At 40.0% G+C, this 19234-nt stretch overlaps 1 protein-coding gene and 1 pseudogene across 2 annotated transcripts; one reads left to right on the plus strand and one right to left on the minus strand.

Annotated features, from left to right (window-relative positions):
- Positions 1 to 8526: 8526 nt before the first annotated feature.
- Positions 8527 to 10030, minus strand: LOC135507400 (protein archease-like; annotated as a pseudogene).
- Positions 10031 to 14354: 4324 nt separating this feature from the next.
- On the plus strand, positions 14355 to 19154 carry LOC135508283 (histone-binding protein RBBP4-like). Of its 2 annotated transcripts, none has more exons than XM_064928363.1 (10): positions 14355 to 14473; positions 14945 to 15092; positions 16625 to 16770; positions 16906 to 17079; positions 17165 to 17280; positions 17379 to 17539; positions 17687 to 17813; positions 17931 to 18008; positions 18140 to 18385; positions 18583 to 19154. In XM_064928363.1, exons 1-10 carry the CDS (start codon positions 14458 to 14460, stop codon positions 18643 to 18645), a joined length of 1275 nt encoding a protein of 424 aa, XP_064784435.1. In that variant the 5' UTR covers positions 14355 to 14457; the 3' UTR covers positions 18646 to 19154. The 2 variants fall into 2 exon arrangements, with proteins under 2 accessions (XP_064784435.1, XP_064784436.1); XM_064928364.1 differs by having other exon boundaries at positions 14948 to 15092.
- Positions 19155 to 19234: the final 80 nt, after the last annotated feature.

A 19234-nucleotide genomic window follows, 5' to 3' on the forward strand; every position in this document is an offset into this window, starting at 1 on the left:
GCAATGACGTCATGTAGCGTGTTTTAGGACAGCCAATAGCTACTTTCCTTACTGAGGAGTTAGCAACACTGCAGGCATCAGCAGGCCAGAAGCAATTTCAGCAAATTGCAAATCATTGTTGGCTGACTGCAGCAACAGTAGAATGCGTTTGATGTGACAAACCCAATGAATATAGTTGGTCCCGAATGTTTGATCTTGAACAGAACTTACAACATCAATTAACATGTCTCAATCAAAATTGTACAGTCAGAAGTACAGAAAAGAGTGGGAGTCTGTACTTGAATTTAAATTGTGGCTGAAGCCAGCAATTGGGGATGATTGTCGAATGCTTGCAAAAATGTATGACATCAAAAAACGTGCTACAGCAAAGAAAATAAATACATCAAAACCGTACAACCCTGTAACACAGTCTACATTACCACAGTTGGTTAAGAAAGTGGATAACTGCAAAAGCCCCGAAGCTACTATGGCAATGGCCATTGCGGACCATTGTTCGCTGCTAGCATGCAACCATTTAAAGGCTTGCAAAGCTGCCTTTTCAGATTCTGTGGCAACAAACTTCCAAATGCACCACACAAAGTGCACAGAAATTATTAGGGGAATAATGGCTCCTTTTTTTCTCAAAAGGGTAGCATTAGATGTGGGGGATGAGAAGTTCAGTCTCCTTTTGGATGAGTCCATTGATGTCAGTGTCTCGAAATACCTGGGTGTGTTGATTCGGTATTTCAGTGCTAAAACAATTACCGTTGTGTCCACATTTCTCTGGCTGGTTGAATTGGAGGGGGGCAATGTCAGATCAATAGCAAAGGCGGTAGTTGAGTGTCTTCAGAAGTGTAACCTTAACAAGAGAATCTTCAGGGTATTGGCACTGATAATGCATGGGGTGCACAATGGGTGCACAAGATTTTAAAGCAAGAATGTGCATTGCCCAATTTGGTACTCATTTGCTGTGTGTGCCATTCTTTACAATTGGCTGACAGTGCAGCATCCAAAGAAACCATCCCTATGAGTGTTGAGTATTTAATCAGGGAAACCTACAACTGGTTTTCGATTTCCCCAAAATGGCACGAGGCGTACAAAGCAGTGTATTCCACCATTAATTGTGGCCAGAAACTCCTGCAGATCACCAAAGTGTGTGCCACATGTTGGCTATCGATTGAGCCTCCAGTAACTTGTATATTGAGCCAGTGGGAAGAACTGAAGCTCCACTTTGAGTTGACAAAAGACAGTGAGCATTGCTACATGGCGGAAGTGCTCCACGCCATGTACATGGATAAGACCAACTATGTCTACCTGACATTCTTGAAATCAACCCTGTCCGACGTACAAGTTGCAGTGAAGTCATTTGAGGGAGAGCAAACAGATCGTGTCAAGCTTTGGACAATCTGGTACACCTCTTAACATCGATTTGCAGCAGAGTAGTCAACCCTATGGCAAAAATTGATGTCCTGAAGGATACCATTAATGGACATCTCAGTCCATCACCATACCTTGGGTATCTTTTAGAGAGCACGGTGTACCAACTCAGTCTTGCGCCAGAGGACTAAAAGGTCATTCATAGACAGTGTATCAACTACATTGTTGCTTTAAGCAAGGAGCTGCAGACAACCTAGAAGCCTTTTGAAACATGGCCTTGTTCAGGTGTTAAGGAAACGCTAAAGTACAATAAAGGCACCACTGAAATGTTTAAAGTAGCTGAGCTACTGAGATACCAGACCCCAACAATTGATAAAATTGTTTCCCAATGGAGAAACATCCATCTGTTTAGGTGGGACTCAACTGAAAATACAGTCGGGTTTTGGAGTGAAGTGAATGACTACATGGTTTCTTCCGGGTCAAATCCATTTGAAGAACTGTGCAAACTGTGCAAAGCTGCACTCGCTGCCCTCTCCTTGCCACTCTCAAATGCGGAGGTTGAACGGCTGTTCAGCCAAATGAGTGTGGTCAAGTTAAGAAATAGAATGTCACTGCACATTCTCAACTCCATACTCCTGGTGCGGTATGGACTGAAGCTCGCCGATGATGCCTGTCACCAGCCTAATCTACCAAATGATGTTCTGCAGCAGTTTGGCACCACAGCAGCTTTAAGGCCACTCCATCCTCTTCTGCTGGTTCCAGCTCCGTGACATTTCAGTTGGACAGTGAAGATGAAGAGGATTTCCTTGCCAATCTATGATTCATGATATTTACAGTAAGTATGCAAGGAGTGGACTTTCTGGAACTTGCGGAGACACACAGCTGATGGTGGCAGTGTGCACTGCAGTGTCAGTGAGAACAGTGGCAATATCTCAAGGATACCATTGAGCAGCTAGCCAGGAAAGCAGCACAACAACCTTGAGAAAGCTGGAGAGAGATGCCTCATTTTTTGAGTTAAGTTGCTTGTTCAATAAGATAGCATATGTTGTTATTAGCTTGTACCTATAATTGTTGATCAGTTAGGTAGCATGTTAACTAACTACCAATACACTGCTTCAAACTATAATTGTTCAGAATGTGTAGGTTTATTAGTTAAAAAGCAAATAAATAAAATGGAATTGTTCAATAATGTGTAATGTGTAAATGTTCAATAATTCAATGTGTTGTGTTTAAAAATGTAAATATATGATCATATAAAACGTGTTGTGTTTATATTACTTTTACAAATACAAATGCTGATAATAAACAAACAAATCTAAACTAACAAATGTCAAATCATATTTTTCCCCCGAGATGGCCAGTCAATTTGAGTAACGTTATTGTGTATTCTACGTAATGACACAGTTTTACGTTATAACGTAATGACGTCTTCACGCAATAACATTACAGAGTAATTTAGCTACTTTTTAGCAACAAATCGACCTGCCTCTAGCAACATCCCCTGAAAATTAGTTGGCACACTGCTCTCAGCACATATCAAAGCTGCAGGCTAAAGTTAAATCTAGATTTAGTTTCCTCTATCGTAATCGCTCCTCTTTCACCCCAGCTGCCAAACTAACCCTGATTAAGATGACCATCCTACCCATGCTAGATTACGGAGACATAATTTATAGATCGGCAGGTAAGGGTGCTCTCGAGAGGCTAAATGTGCTTTACCATACGGCCATCAGATTTGCCACCAATGCTCCTTATAGGACATATCACTGCACTCTATACACCTCTGTAAACTTGTCATTTCTGTATTCTCATCGCAAGACCCACTGGTTGATGCTTATTTATAAAACCCTCTTAGGCCTCACTCCCGCTATCTGAGATATCTACTGCATACAACACCCGTTCTGCCAGTCACATTCTGTTAAAGGTCCCCAAAGCACACACATCCCTGGGTCGCTCCTCTTTTCAGTTTGCTGCAGCTAGCGACTGGAACGTGCTGCAAAAAACTCTCAAACTGGACAGTTTTATCTCAATCTTTTCATTCAGACTCAATCAACTTACAGTTGTTGCTGCCTTGTATGATGTATTGTTGTCTCTACCTTCTTGACCTTTGTCCAATAATGTTTGTACCATGTTTTTGTGCTGCTACCATGTTGTTGTCATGTTGTGTTGCTACCATGCTGCGTTGTCATGCTTTACTGCCTTGTTATGTTGTCTTAGATCTCTCTTTATGTAGTGTTGTGCCTCTCTTGTGATGTGTTTTGTCCTATATTTATATTGTATTTATTATTATTTATGTTTTAATCCCAGGCCCCGTCCCCGCAGGAGGCCCTTTGGTAGGCCGTCATTGTACATAAGAATTTGTTCTTAACTGACTTGCCTAGTTAAATAAAGGCTAAATAAAAATACTGGTTTTAATAGTCCTGGTTGAATCCCCAAAAGAAAGTCCTTATCCAGTAAATAGCAAACTTACTGTAGCGAGCAAGAGTGCTAAAAGTATCCCATGATAATTCAGATCACTGAAGCAGCTCCGGTAAGTTATTAGGATGCATTCTCACATTATCCTCCCGGCAGTACTAATATAGTCTGTCCCTGGAAGAATTACACATGATGGATCATGTTGGAGATGACTAATCAATTCGTACAAAGGAACCTGAAACCAATGATTTGTTTCTGACTTTGCTAAGTGAATGGGAAAATAGTAGTGTTCTCAACAGTAGTTCTGGTAATAACCTGGCATGCCTGTTTAGCTGGATGGATTTCTCAAAAGCCAAACTCAACCAAAACAGCACATAAAGGCCAACAATGGTCAGAGTAAAATAGAGATGGAAACAGACGAGTAAGCAGTCTTTAGACTAGATGTGGAGAAATATAATCTCCTTTACTTTACACATCTTTTACACTGAGCAGTATAATTTTCGTTCTCGAAAATGGCACATTGATGGATGCCTGCTCGGAGTATCAACAAAGAGGCCGTAACTTGACCTCAAATTGGACAGACTGTGCCAGTGGTGGTGAGCTTTTGTGGCTCTCACCAAACAATGCCAAGGGAACAGTGTCTGGTCTCCCTAAGGTTGGCTAAACAGTGATATTTCACCACAGCTCAGCCCTGTGAGACATAATGGTGTCTATAGATGGATGGACCTTCCCATTAGGGTTACAGTTTTAGCCCTTAAGATCAGCCCTGAGGACAGATTGTTTGAATAGTGTCACAGAGAACCAACAAATGACACTATTGATGTCACGCAAACAGATTTGGGCACTAGAGGATCAGAGGGATTTGTGCTGTTGATCTGAAAGGAAAAGCCAAATGGTGAGAAAATGTACTCTAGAATGTTTCCACTGTTTCAGTATTATATACAGCAATGATCTCTGCCAGTTGTTACAGTAGATGTTGAATTAACTATTCATAGAGTCTGATACCAGTTTGAGATTATAACTTTATTCCCAGGCTCTGGCATGTTCATCTAAAGTGAACAGCAGACAAGACAAATGCCTAAATACACTTAATTAAATAGGCTGTGTGGGAGCTGGAAGCACAAAGGTGGAGTGTATTGAGACGACACTAAAAGATACACAGAACCAGTATCCAACATGTAATGTATACGCAGGGAGTCAGAAAGCAGGTGCAGAAGGTGTGTTTAATATGGAACAGATATACAAACATGGACCGCGTACTGAACGTGCAAGAAAACCAATAACACCCAAGAACTGATCACAACGGAAGGCTAAATAAAGGGGGAGTAATCAGGGTAGTGATGAAGTCCAGGTGTGTCTAATAATGGGGCGCAGGTGTGCATAATGATGGTTGCCAGGTGTGCATAATGATGGGTTGCCAGGATAGGTAGTTAGTAGACTGGCAACGTTGAGCGCCGGAGTGGAGGAGCGGGAGTAGACGTGACACAATATGTATATAAATATTATATTACACATCTCACAGGGCGCAGACGTCAGTGCAACGATTTAGATTGGATTGAGTTGTCAACTAACATGAATTCAACATGAAATCAAGAAATGTTAACCATGTCATTAGATTTTGGTTAAAAGCTGGGTGAAAAAAAGAAAAAAAATCCATTATTATGAAAAGATCTTGTCACTTGATTTGAATGAACAAAAACCCACCGGCCCACACGGGACCCAGAGGGCGATTAAAAGCTTCCTGCCACACTGTGCTCTGCTCCCTCTTCCACTACTACAGGCAGGAACAAGCTCCTCTGGTCTCCATATTGATTTGACTAATGCCCTTTTAGAGTGCATGCCTATGTTAGGGAATTTTAAAGGGTTTAAATATGAGGCCCTGGGAAAAAAAGATGCACACATAAGTTACGTTTTGAGGTAATGCAATGTAAATATTGATTGCAGTGCATTATCTGTTGAGGAATTGACATCAATGCTTGGGATATCATTGGCATATAAATAATTGAGCTATACATAATTAATGGCACAAGAGGCTAATGGAATAGTCGGTATAATCAATGCTATAATCAATGTTTCGCATTACTGTATAATGCAGCAATGTACAAGGTAACTATTTTTTCTTTGACAGTAAAGTGACTGCACCCTTGATTCAGCAAAGTATCTACGTTTCTCTCTCTTTCACATGCACATGCACACATACACACAGAGACACACACTGGGAAAGGCATCTACATCTTCCAGATTATGGAAAGATCTTGAATCTCAGGCAGAGGGAGCATTCACATTGAAATGGGGAATAGAAGCTCAATCAATATCACAGCGCACCAGCTCTAAGCTTTAAGGACTAAACAAAACAAAATGTCACGATGCTCACTAAACAGTCATATTGTTCATCTCAGAGAACAGAGCATTCCGAGACTGACTTATGTAAAAAAGGGGAAGAAGAACAAACACTCATTTTGTTCTTTGATTCATCATTGATATCAGCCTGACTACAGTAATAACAGTGCAATCAAGACAGAACATGTCATGGAAAATATTTACAGGGAAGAGAAGTTCTTTGTGCTATTTTGAGTTTCATTAGAATGGGCGCTGTAAAAATTCAGTCAGTTTATCTTGGACTCGTTTATCTTTGTTTTTGTATATCCATTCCTCTCCACAGAGTAGGATGTCAGAGGATCCTACAGTATGTAAATGGTACAGTCAAATAGCAGCACATCATCAGTACAGTGATGTGCAAGGGCAATGCCATTTTGGTGTGATCGTTTCAATCTACTTCCTCCACATGTAACTGGCTAGACCTATGTGTAGGCCTAATTGATTCTCCATGCACCTAGTGTACTGTCTATGTGTTATTGTGAAGCAGAGCAGGACTTTGATTAGCAGCATTCTCCTTATCTCTAATGGTCAGAGAGGCTAATTCCCAGAATATGAATGAATGAAAGACTGTTGGGCTCTGGGAGAGACAAGAAAATAATTGGGCAGCACAGTACACCACCTCTTCCTCTGTTTAAGAGTTGAAAGAGTGGAATATTCTTAAGCAAAGCCTCACAATGATACATGACCTTTATTTTGATGGGGCCAATCAATCACCATGTAGTGTTGTGCTACCATAAAGCTCTCTGAAATAGTACTCTTCTGCCCTGTAGTGGACAGAAATGTATACCGCAAATTAAGATTGTGAAGGTAAAGAATAATAAATGTCTCTAATACAGCAAAAAAAAGGAAGATAAAGAACATAATACCAAAACATACATTCATACTTGTCAATTTATGTGTGAGATTTGCACATAATTCACAGTACATCTCCATCAACTAGTTATTCCAGTTCCTCCACCTCAATTCAGCTATCTCCTCAATGAGGACATTGGTAGGAGAATAAATAGCAATGGTTTTGGAATAGTAATTTCAGATCTTATTTGCCAAAAGTAATATTTCCTGTACATATTCTTAGAATTGTTCCCCAGGTAGAAAGACAGTCTTCCAATCCAGTGTTTGATTCACTAAAATGTTCTGATACACTCCCATAACACTATGTAAATATCACTCCCTCCATAGATAAGAGTTCATCACTGGGGATGGAGCTGCATGGGGAAGTGTCTACCTTTGTTCTTCTCCTAGGGGAGGACTTAGGGAAAGAAACTTCAGTCTAGCAGGTGGCATCAGATGTTTCAAGTTTTTCACCATTTTGAAATGGAGCAGCCAAATCAAACGATTATTTTTCTGTCGTTAGATTTGCGTTTGACAGTTCATCCACTCGGAAAAATGGACAAAGGTTCAAATACGGAAGCTGTTATTGCACTTACTGTGTGTGGACTCTTTCTATTGGATTCATTGCATTGTGTTTCATTTATGTTAAACCCCATTGAAACATTGTGTCATAGATTCAACAGAATTCAGAAAACCTGTGTGACATAAAATAGCATTCAATGATGGTCCAATGGGACATGTCATGTCCGTAAAGTACTCGTCTTCCAATGGTCTGTATGGTTAACATTCAAAGTCAAGCATGCATTGAAAACATTCACAATATACTGTATGTCTGATGCTTAGATACAGATAAATAAACATGTTAAGTTCTTTAAATATCTAGCAACAGAATACCATTGATTGGATAACACACTCATATAGAAAGAAGCCTGTTAAATGTCAAAATAGGCAACACCCATGTTTTACTAACCTCTCGAGGGTATTTTAGGATGTCGTTTACCTCACACTGTGGTGATCCCAAGCACCAGCAGACTGAAATGACTGAAAACATGCACCTTGTAGTGTGGAAAATCATTTTATTATAAAACTAATTGCCTAATTGCAAACAGATACACTTATTTAACTAAAGTATCCAAAGATACCTTGTGATTTGACTATTTACAATGAGTAGTGCCCAGCATGAATCCTTTAAGTATCTGTACCACTGAGAGGTGGCAATTGAAATACGTAAATAAATATCAACATGTAAAAAACACAGTACATAATACCAAAAATATGTATTAGTCAACAAGAAGGGGTATACTTTCATGTTTAAGTTCCATAGTAGTAGGCAAACTGGATTTATTGTGATGATTCTATCTCGTCTTGAAAATTCTGAGATTAATTTGGGATACATAAAAATTCTAACAAAAATCTTAATTATTGGCATTCCTCAGTAAACTCTAGTCAGACAGCTAGATTACTATGAGCAGCTATAATCAGCATGTATTAGGACCGGGTTTGCTTTCTGACGGGGAAAACATCACACTTCACAAGCTCATTATCAAAACCCATGCTGTTGCCCTTAATCCAATGTCCATTCACACAGGCATGCTCTGATAGTCCTGTTCCCGTCAGACAGCTCCTCTGTAGAAACATCTCAGATATCGATGATGGCAAAGATCTCAGGCTTGTCGATGTCATGGACCTGCATGGCTGAGTAAGTGATGGCCTTCACCTCTGTCCCCTGGAGAGACAAACAGATGGTTAAGTGACACTTTCAAAAACACTAAAATACAAAAAACATTTGTATTCAGAAATGACTTGTCATCATGTATCTTGTTTTAGTAATAGAACACAAATCTCAAAACAAACTGTTTTGGATACACATTTTCATCAGGGCATAACAGTAATTATGTCTTATGTTCAGGATAGTCAGACAGCAGACCTCTGTGTGGTCAGTTCAGGCTAGAGAAGTTGAAATATATCAGGATTATCTCCCATTTGCTTACCTGTGGATGCTTGACCAAGCTGAACTCTTCTCCCCACCTACAACAGCAGAGGAAAACTGAATGATAGGCATGGAGGGAAGCTGAGAATGAAACAGAACTCCAGGCATAGAAACTAAGGGAGGGATTAATGATAATATGCAACCCATGTCTTTCTCAGGGGTAGAAGAAAGTCAAATAACCTAAAACCAACCCACAATATACCCTCACACAGTTTAACCTAGGAGTAATGTAAGTGGCTCAAAAGAGGACCTATCACAAGTGAGTGTAAATTAGTACCACCCAGTGAGAAAGAACGGTGAAAACTAAATCCTGACCTGACGTGTGTAACTTTAGATCAATTTACCCAATAGAGCGGATTTTAAAATGTGCAAAACTTTTACTTCCTAGAAGACAGAATTTATGTTAGGTTATACCTTATTATTGTAACTTCTAAATTAAATTGATAGTTGCCATGATGTCTTTTTTAAAGCGTATTACATTTGAAGCAGGAGATATTTGAAACAAACAATCGCTCATTGGTAATTAAATTATCTGTGAGGAGGGATACAAGATAAATGCACACTTGTGGTAAATGTAATAACATGTTACCTTCCAGTTGTAATTATGTTTCGAACCTGAAAAATGTTTTTGCAATGCAATTATACAGACAGGCACCAAGAAAACTAAACATCTATTGATGGGGGTAGGAGAGAGAGTGAGCTCCATGAAGTCCCACTGGCTAACATGACTAATCATTATTATGTTGAAGGCCCTTACTCTGGAAATGAAGAATATATCTGCACTTAATTTGAATAACCAGTCATCAAGGAAGTGGAAGAGATTCCATGTCATCACCTGGTCAAGAAATAGAGATAAATTATAAGAATGTATTGAATGCAATGGTATTTAATACATTGTTTAATTTATGGGTCAATCTGCTTCGTGAACTCCCCCTATGAGTATTATGCCTGTTTTTAATCCATCTGTAAATCCATCACACTTTCTGACTCCACTTCTACTGTGTCAATGGGCTCAACAGTCTCTGTCATGTACCCAAACGTTGCCATGGCACACTGCTCAAAGGCCTCCTCCAGCAAGTCTCCCCAAGAGTGGAGCCGAGGAACATACATAAGAGTGATGACACACATGCAAGACAAAGCTGCTGAATAGGGTGAAGTTACAGATCACTGATCGAAAGGTGCTCTGCATTATCAGGTAGGCTTTGTGAATTTCACAATAAAGGTGTTGCCAGTTGCCACCTTACACTGTTTAAGGGCAGTAGCAGCAGTTGCTGTAGTTCAGGTAATGTAATCAACTTACTGTACATCATCAGTGTGGTCCAAATCTAGAGAGAAACCAAATGAGTACATAAATAACTCATGTTTTGGCGCCGATGTCGTGGATGTCGACACGGAACACAAACCGGCTGCGCGTCTGCGCGATCGTGCATACATTTATTTTGTCCCCCTACACCAGTGCTTCTCAATTATTTTCTGTTATGCCACTCCTAAGTAAACATTTCGCGCCCCCCAACTCTCCGCCGTGACTATAAATAGTATAATTTTACTATAAAATTGTTATAAGTTCACCTCTGCATAACATTGTATCCTTATTAACATTAAAGCAAAGAAAAAAGAACGAAATATAGATCAACCTACAACAAAGAATTTAATTCAAGCTTTATTTAACTAGGCAAGGCAGTTAAGAACAAATTCTTATTTTCAATGATGGCCTAGGAACAGTGGGTTAACTGCCTGTTCAGGGGCAGAACGACAGATTTGTACCTTGTAAGCTCAGGGATTTGAACTTGCTACCTTCCGGTTACCCACTTGGCTACCCTGCCGCCCCTAACTTTATTAACATTGTTTTTTAGTCTGTAACAGAAAAGACTTAAAGTGCATCAATTTTCCTTGAAAAAAAATAAAAATCAACCAAACTTTATTTAAACTGTAAACATTTTTTTGACCATTTGATACTGAAAAATAAAATATAATAATAAATTCAAATTGATCAGCAACATTAACTCAGGAGCACAATATATGAAACACTTTGACCTATAAAACAAAAATTAATAAAACGATTTGTGCTGATTTAAAAAAATCAAAATTAGGAAGTCAGGATTAATGGCTACAATGAGCACGTTTTGCAGAGCACAGCTTTTCGAAGCGGAGTTTGAAGCATGATACTGCAACTCTCAGCTCCTGCTCAATGTTTAGCTGGGACGTGTACTTGGTCTTCAGTGCAGCAACAGCAGAGAAGCCAGTCTCACAAAGATAAGATGTTGCAAAAGGAAGAAGAATGCCCATGGCCCTCTGCCCTAAGAGTGGATACTGCCTCTCTACACTCAGCCAGAATTCACTCAGTGTCTGTGATGTGAACCTTAGTCTCAATGTGGAGTCAGACGTCATATCAATGAACTGGTCCTCCTCTGCAGAGCTGAAACCAGTTGGAGCTGGTGCATTGAAAGGATCTCTCACCCAGTCATATTGGGAACTGTTTTCAGGGAAGTACTTTTTAAAGAATCCCATCAGTGATGAAATATGCTCCTTAATATATGGAATCACTGAGGTGGCATCATAGTCAGTAGTGTCAACAAATTCATGCAGGTTCTCGAATGAATCAGTATTTCCTTCATCAAGTCGCCTGCCCCACATTGCAAGCTTTTGAGTGAAAGAGCTGATCTTGTCTTTGACCTGAGGGAGGTGTTTATCTTTCCCTTGAAGCTGTAGATTTAGTTCATTTAGCTTTCCAAATATGTCACTCAGGTAGACCAGTTTTGCCAGGAAGTTCTCATCACTAAATTTTTCTGCAAAGTCATACTTGTGCTCCTGCTCCGAAAACATTCTTATCTGGTCTCTGAGCTCAAAAACTCGGGACAATACTTTTCCTCGTGACAGCCACCTTGTTTCACTGTGAAACAGCACAGCTTGATGTTCAGCTCCCAACTCCTCACAGATAGCAGAAAAGACTCTTGTTTTTAGTGGTCTGGTCTTTATAAAATTGACTACACCTACAATATCAGTCATAACCTCACTTAATTCAGAGGAAAGGTGCCTTGATGCCAGTGCTTCTCTGTGTATAACACAGTGTGCCCACTCAGCATTAGGTGAGGCCTTCTTGATGAGTGCCCAAAGTCCTTTTCCCATCCCTGTCATGGTCTGTGCACCATCACTGCAAACACCAATGCAGTTCTCCCACTTTAGCCCATTCTCAGTCAGGAAGCAGTCCAGCATTTTGAATAGCTCTTCAGCTGTGGCTCTGTCTGTGACATATTTACAAAACAGTAGATCCTCACACAGGGAGTTTGTCATGTCAAATGTACATAAGCGATAATCAAACAGTCTTTGTTGCTGTCAGTTGCTTCATCGAACTGTAAGGCAAAACGTTTGTCTTTGAGTTTATCTACCAGCTGTTCTTTAAGATCGTTAGCAATGTCATTTATACGTCTGGCGACAGTGTCATTGGACAGAGGGATAGTGTTTATTTTTGCAGCACTTGCGTCATCCAGCATGACAGAGACCATGTCTAATGCTGCAGGCAGTATCAGCTCCTCTGCTATAGAGTGTTTTTTTTTTGCACTGAGCAATTTGGTACGCCACCTTATATGATGCTAACAGTGCTCGCTGGTTTACTGAAGTAGCATTCACAAAGCGGGACGATTGTTGGCAATATACAACTAACTAGCATCTCCTCACTAACTAACCATCTCCTCATTGGTTATACCCACGTGGGTGACTGAAAGACAAACGAGGTCAGTGGGGCTAATGCACCTAATATATGAGTTGCCAATCGCTATATAAAGTCAATAGAAGAAAAAGCCTGGAAGGAAGAGAGATGACTAGAAACGATTTGGTTGACCGTTTTATGTGTGGATTAATTGGCGAAGTAGAGGACCTTGTGCATCTCAGGTAAAATAACAACTCAATGTTTATATCCCAGGACAAATTACCTAGCAACAGCAAGCTAGCTAAATAGGACAAATTAGCTAGCAAGTGCAAGCTAACTAGCTAAATTGCCATAAATGTTTAATGCTTCTCAACCTGTCCCCAAATTAATGTAATTGGTTCAGAGTTTGTTTTGATATTTTAACACGCATGTGTATAACTACAACTAACTAGCAGGTCGGACATTCCGAGTTTACTAGTTCAGACTAGCACTTGAATGCAGCAACATCACATCGCTGTGTAGTCACGTGGGTCGCGCGTCAGCCAGGCTACTGAAAGGTATGCCGCATTCAAAATAACTGGGAACTCAGAAAACTCAGATTTCAAGGCATTCAAGACCACAGAACTTTGAAAAAAACAGCTCCGACTGTGATAAATCGTTTTGAACATTCATCCAACTCTAAACTTCAAGTCGGAAATTGGGGCATCTTTATAGAGCTCCAACTTTCCGACCTGAAAATCATTTGACCTAGTTTTTCCCCGAGATTCCAGTTGTCTTGAAATCACCACTGTACTTGCTGTTGAAACAACATTGACCGTTTCAGGAAGTAACAAATATATCTTTTGTTTTGAGATCGTCGGATAGATATATAGATATACATACAATCTGGAATAATAAAGACATAAAATACAAAAACAAGTCTTTATTTTTTATCCAAATGATCCCAAATTAACTTGTATTGTTAATTTGTTTATTTTTCGTGGAAGATTATTTAACCATATAATGAAGTGGGCGGAGAACAAACCCTTCTTCACATTGTTTAAGATAGAATTGAAAAATTATTTTGAAATTCTCAGTAAGTGTAAAAAAAGAAGAAGCAATTTCTCGACATTTAATACCACTGTATATTAGGATAAGTACTATTGTTTGTATATTTCTGTTTTATTGTTCATAATAATACAAGTAATACAATAATAATAATAAATAAATAAAACAGTTTTGCGGTCGTCACTAGTTACCACAGCAACAGTCATAAACCCCACGCATTTCTACCATTTATTATTTTCAACCAACCCCTAACTTCAACCCTAATCTTAACCACACTGCTAACCTTATTCCTAACATTAACCTTCAATTAAGACCAAAAGGCATTTTTTGTTATTTTTACGATATAGCCAATTTTGAATTTATGCTGTGGTCAGCGCAACCCGGGATCCTTGGGACCTACATACCCCTAACCTTACCATAAACCGTACCTTAATTATTTTAAAACGTAGTGTTGGTTAGTGACGTCCCAAGGATCCCAGATAGCAATATTTTGGATGACTAGAGGGGATTTGTCATATTCACGTCGGATTTGCCTTTCGTAGCAGGTTAGGATAATTATGTTAAGGTGTTGAAAAGGGTTAAGGTTAGCTAAAATGCAACATAAAAAAAAAAAATTGACAAAAGCTTCAGAATCCAGTTTTTCTTAGAAAAACCCAAATACGACGTTTTCCGGCTTAGTTGACGCTGATTGGCTATTGGATCACTACGGAGTTCCCGCCAAGGTAGTCCAGCTGCCTTGTTTGCTCTCAACAGAACCCTAATCCTGAAAACATACTTTCGTAATATTATCAACGCCATGGCTGATAAAGAAGGTAATTCGGTGAAACGTTACGTCACAATTTACTTCAACAAGAATAGCGCCCAGACCACTTGGGAAAACTAGCTAGCTACCAAGGTAGGCCAGGGTGGAAGGACAGGTTCTCCCGGCTTATCAATTGTGAAGATACTTAATTCATTATTTTATACAAATGAGCTCGCTAGTACTAGTAGCCCACTAACGTTAGCTAGTTAGATACTAACTTTAGCTTTGTTCTATGTCAGAGACACAACCCTTTTTTGCGGGAGTAATGAGCTAGCTAGTTCGGTTGATCAATGCTAACACAACTGCGAAACCCTGTCAGTGTTAACGGAACGTAGCTACCTAGCTAACTTTACCGAACACTTGCTCAATGTCAATAGGGTTCCCCTTCTCAATCACACCTATATTTCCTTACAATGGGTTGCTTCTAATATACTTTACATTTAAACCTCCTGTCTCACATGACTTTCATACTATTTTATAGCAGCATTTGATGATGCTGTGGAGGAGAGGGTGATAAATGAGGAGTACAAGATATGGAAGAAGAACACACCCTTCCTCTATGACCTGGTGATGACCCACGCCCTGGAGTGGCCCAGCCTCACTGCACAGTGGCTGCCCGATGTCAACAGGTGGGGTTCACTGTCTGGGCACCTTTATAGGAATACAAAGCTACAGGAGCAGTGGAAGTAGGCGTGGGGCAGGTGCGGCTGCAGCCCTTGGTTTGCGCACCTTTTGCTGTTCAAATTAGTTTCATTGAATAGTAACTGAAGTCTGGAGACTGACTGTAACTCTCACATGTAGTCTTATATAATATCAATTCCTCCAGAATTATTTATTGCTGTAAAAGTATACACCCAATGGAATTATATTTTAAACGTTTTAAATTTGACTCGGCAAGTCAGTCAAGAACATTCTTATTTACAATTACGGCCTACCAGGGTACAGTGGGTTAACTGCCTTTTTCAGGGGCCGTTTACTGGCCCAACGCTCTAACCACTAGGCTACCTGTCTTGGGAACAGGAATGGAGTAATTATTTATTGCAGACTCTTGAGAGAATGGAATGCGCAGTAGGTTGTTTTAACCACAAAAAATATGTATCCAAGACAAACTGAAATCATGTTGGATTGTTTTCACAGCTTTTATTTCCTTAACCTTTGAAACGGATGTTAATTGGACATTTTGCCAGGGAAATATGTCTGCTGTTTTAGGCTATTGCATTTTCTCATTGTCTCTACACATCCTCGCTCTGCGAGCAGAAATGAAAGAACTTTACTGATGTCAACTACTAGATTATTGTTGATGCATTCATTCTATCGATTAATGGCTTTCTGCTTTATTTAGTCTTCAAGGTCAACAAGTAATTACAGAAGAGAAGCTGAATGTATCTACTTATTAACAAGTTGACAAACTAATAGTCTTACAAATGTCGGAAATTATAAGCAGAAAAATATCTAAATTAGGGGTGAAAGTAAGCTGGTTCAGAGTGCTGGCAAAATAAATGGTGGGGGTAAAACATGAGCCCATCACAATTAAAACAAAGATGGCAAGAAAACTAGGCTATTACACCACAATGTGTCATTACTGCCTGTCAACCACATGTAAAACATTAACAGATTTACTTAAAAATGGGTGGTATATGCTCCAAAATGTGGTGTGGTTCGACATGAACACTAAATGTTTTACTGATATACTCATCTAACCTGAGCACTAACATTTTGCCATGGCAGAGTTGACTGGACCGTGACGCTCGCAGATCACAGTGGATGCATCAATCAATTCAGGCTGCAAGTGTGCCTAATGACGAATGCTGAATGTCATTACACACACACACATGTATATATATATCATTACACTATTATATGCATTTTATTTTTTACACCCCATGTCCAATTTTATTTATGGTATCCCAGCATATCTAGCTATAATTCCCAAGAATACCAGATACTTGTGCCGATCAAAGATTAGCCTGCCTTTGCAACATTACTGGGAGTGGGAAGGTTTCTTCAGGAAGATTGTTTTCAGTCTCCATATGTGTTGTTGCAAAGAATAATCCTTGTATGTACCACATTGAGTTTCTAGCTAATACCATCTACATATGACAAAAGTGTTTATTTAAATGGACCTATTTGTCTTGTAACATATTTCTTTCTATCCTTTTAGACCTGAAGGGAAGGATTTCAGCGTACACAGGTTGGTTCTTGGTACACACACCTCAGATGAACAGAATCACCTGGTCATCGCCAGCGTGCAACTGCCTAATGACGATGCCCAGTTTGATGCCTCTCACTATGACAGTGAGAAAGGTGGTGAGGGACAATGTTTTTGCATCAATTACAACCTTTCTGCATGTTTTCAGTCTTTGGATCATTCAAAATATTTTAACTGGTGATATATGTTGGTCCTTATCCCTGTAGCTAATTTCTCTGCCTCTCTCCCTTCAGAGTTTGGAGGCTTTGGCTCAGTCAGTGGTAAGATAGAGATTGAAATCAAGATCAACCATGAGGGAGAGGTGAACAGAGCGCGCCACATGCCCCAGAACCCCTGCATCATTGCCACCAAAACCCCAACCAGCGACGTGCTCGTCTTTGACTACACCAAACATCCCTCCAAACCAGGTGGGTATTTAGAGGTTGGTCAGGAAGTCCCAGTCTTCCTTTCTAATTTATTTTTAAATAACATGCTTTTACCTCTGTATTACAGATCCATCTGGAGAGTGTACCCCAGATCTGCGTTTGAGGGGACACCAGAAAGAGGGCTACGGTCTCTCCTGGAACCCCAACCTGAGTGGCTGCCTCCTCAGTGCTTCTGATGACCATGTCAGTGACTTGTCACTTGACCCAAAGCATGTGCTTGAATAGTCTTCTTCCCTCCATGTCTTTCCTCTCACCTTCCCTTGTTTCCCATCTGTCTGCAGACTATCTGTATGTGGGACATCAGTGCCGTTCCTAAGGAGGGAAAGGTTGTAGATGCAAAGACTATCTTTACTGGACACACAGCTGTAGTGGAGGACGTCTCCTGGCATCTACTGCATGAGTCACTCTTTGGATCTGTAGCTGATGACCAGAAACTCATGATGTAAGGCTCCCTGAGATGCGCAACTCCCGCAGTGGATAATGGATTTGAATAGAAAAACAATTTACTAAGCTCGTGTGACTAAAATTAGTTGCACCATCCGCATTGTTTGGTGTTGCTTATTGAAAAATAACATTGTTTACTGTGCAGTTGGGACACGCGATCCAACAACACATCCAAACCTAGCCATGCTGTGGACGCCCACACTGCCGAGGTCAACTGTCTGTCCTTCAACCCCTACAGCGAGTTCATCCTGGCCTCGGGCTCAGCAGACAAGGTAGTCTAGATCTCTTACTGCTCTTAATTTTTCCAAGATTATCTTTCATAATGTAGTGTTGATCTAACTGGTTGTTGTTGTGGTGGTGGTTGTAATTGATTGGTTCTCCCAATTCAGACTGTAGCCCTTTGGGACCTGAGGAACCTGAAACTGAAGCTGCATTCGTTTGAGTCTCACAAAGACGAGATCTTCCAGGTATGTTAAGTCAATAAGCTGTCAATTATTCCATATGAAGTTTGTTTTGCAAAAGCTGTATGTTTTGAACCAGATTTTGTATCTATTACTAGGCCTCGTCAAACCCATCTCACCTCCTTTCCTCCCTTTAGGTCCAGTGGTCTCCTCATAATGAAACCATTCTGGCCTCCAGTGGCACAGACAGGCGACTCAACGTGTGGGACCTTAGTAAAATCGGAGAGGAGCAGTCGCCAGAGGATGCTGAGGATGGTCCACCTGAACTGCTGTTCATTCATGGTGGTCACACGGCTAAGATCTCTGACTTCTCATGGAACCCCAACGAACCCTGGGTCATCTGCTCTGTGTCCGAGGACAACATCATGCAAGTTTGGCAGATGGTGAGACCCCAGGACAGACTGGGCTCTGTCATACAGTGGGAGGCTATAGAGAATAGTTAAATGTATTCTGTTCCTATTTATTCATTTCATGAGGCATAAGTAAGTTTTGAAAGCTTGGCAGAAGTGTTCTACTGCAATATGTAGAATCACAATTATTTCTAAGGAGGAGTACTAAGAATGTCTTTCCATTTTTTAAGGCTGAGAACATCTACAATGACGAGGACCCAGAGGGAGCAGCAGACACTGAGGTCCAGGCATGAGTGACATCTGTCAATCACACAACACCCCTCCCTTGATCACATCCTCAAAACAACATTCAAATGTATTTTTTTTTAATGCATAAGAGTCAGTTGTTCTTCTGCAGTTTTGTAGAGGGAAACATTGCTTGTTTCACTATCATGGCATCAATGTTTTGCATATATTTATATAAGAAAGGATCCTACTGTTTGATATGGTGATAATGGTAGCTATGCCATTCTTTGGTCAAATTTTTACCAGGGGGACAAGCACCACAGTTGTGTAGGCACCCAATTATTGTTTTTCATGTTAAATTATGCTCATATTCTTAGAAACATGAGTCATTTAAATTAATTTCCAGTTTCATTTTATAAGAAATTGTACATAGATTTTATTCCCATGATATCTGAATTGTAGATTTCCACAGTCAGCTTTCAAGCTGTATGTATATCATCCCTATGTGTCTGTTTGAATGCTGCATCGGATTCCCATGTTTTGTAAGTGTATTCATAATAAAAATGTATTTACGGTAGACCTTAAATGTACAGTTAAGACAGGCTGCTCTCATAGTTGAGGTTAACTGTCATAACACCATTGTTGATGCACTAAGAG

This window comes from Oncorhynchus masou, chromosome 21, assembly GCF_036934945.1.
Source record: "Oncorhynchus masou masou isolate Uvic2021 chromosome 21, UVic_Omas_1.1, whole genome shotgun sequence".
Classification (NCBI taxonomy): domain Eukaryota; kingdom Metazoa; phylum Chordata; class Actinopteri; order Salmoniformes; family Salmonidae; genus Oncorhynchus; species Oncorhynchus masou.

Coding starts and splice junctions, on each gene's coding strand:
- LOC135508283 (XM_064928363.1), top strand. Junction 15,093..16,624: donor TGGCTGCCCGATGTCAACAG/GTGGGGTTCACT, acceptor CTATCCTTTTAG/ACCTGAAGGGAAGGATTTCA. Junction 16,771..16,905: donor CTATGACAGTGAGAAAGGTG/GTGAGGGACAAT, acceptor CTCTCCCTTCAG/AGTTTGGAGGCTTTGGCTCA.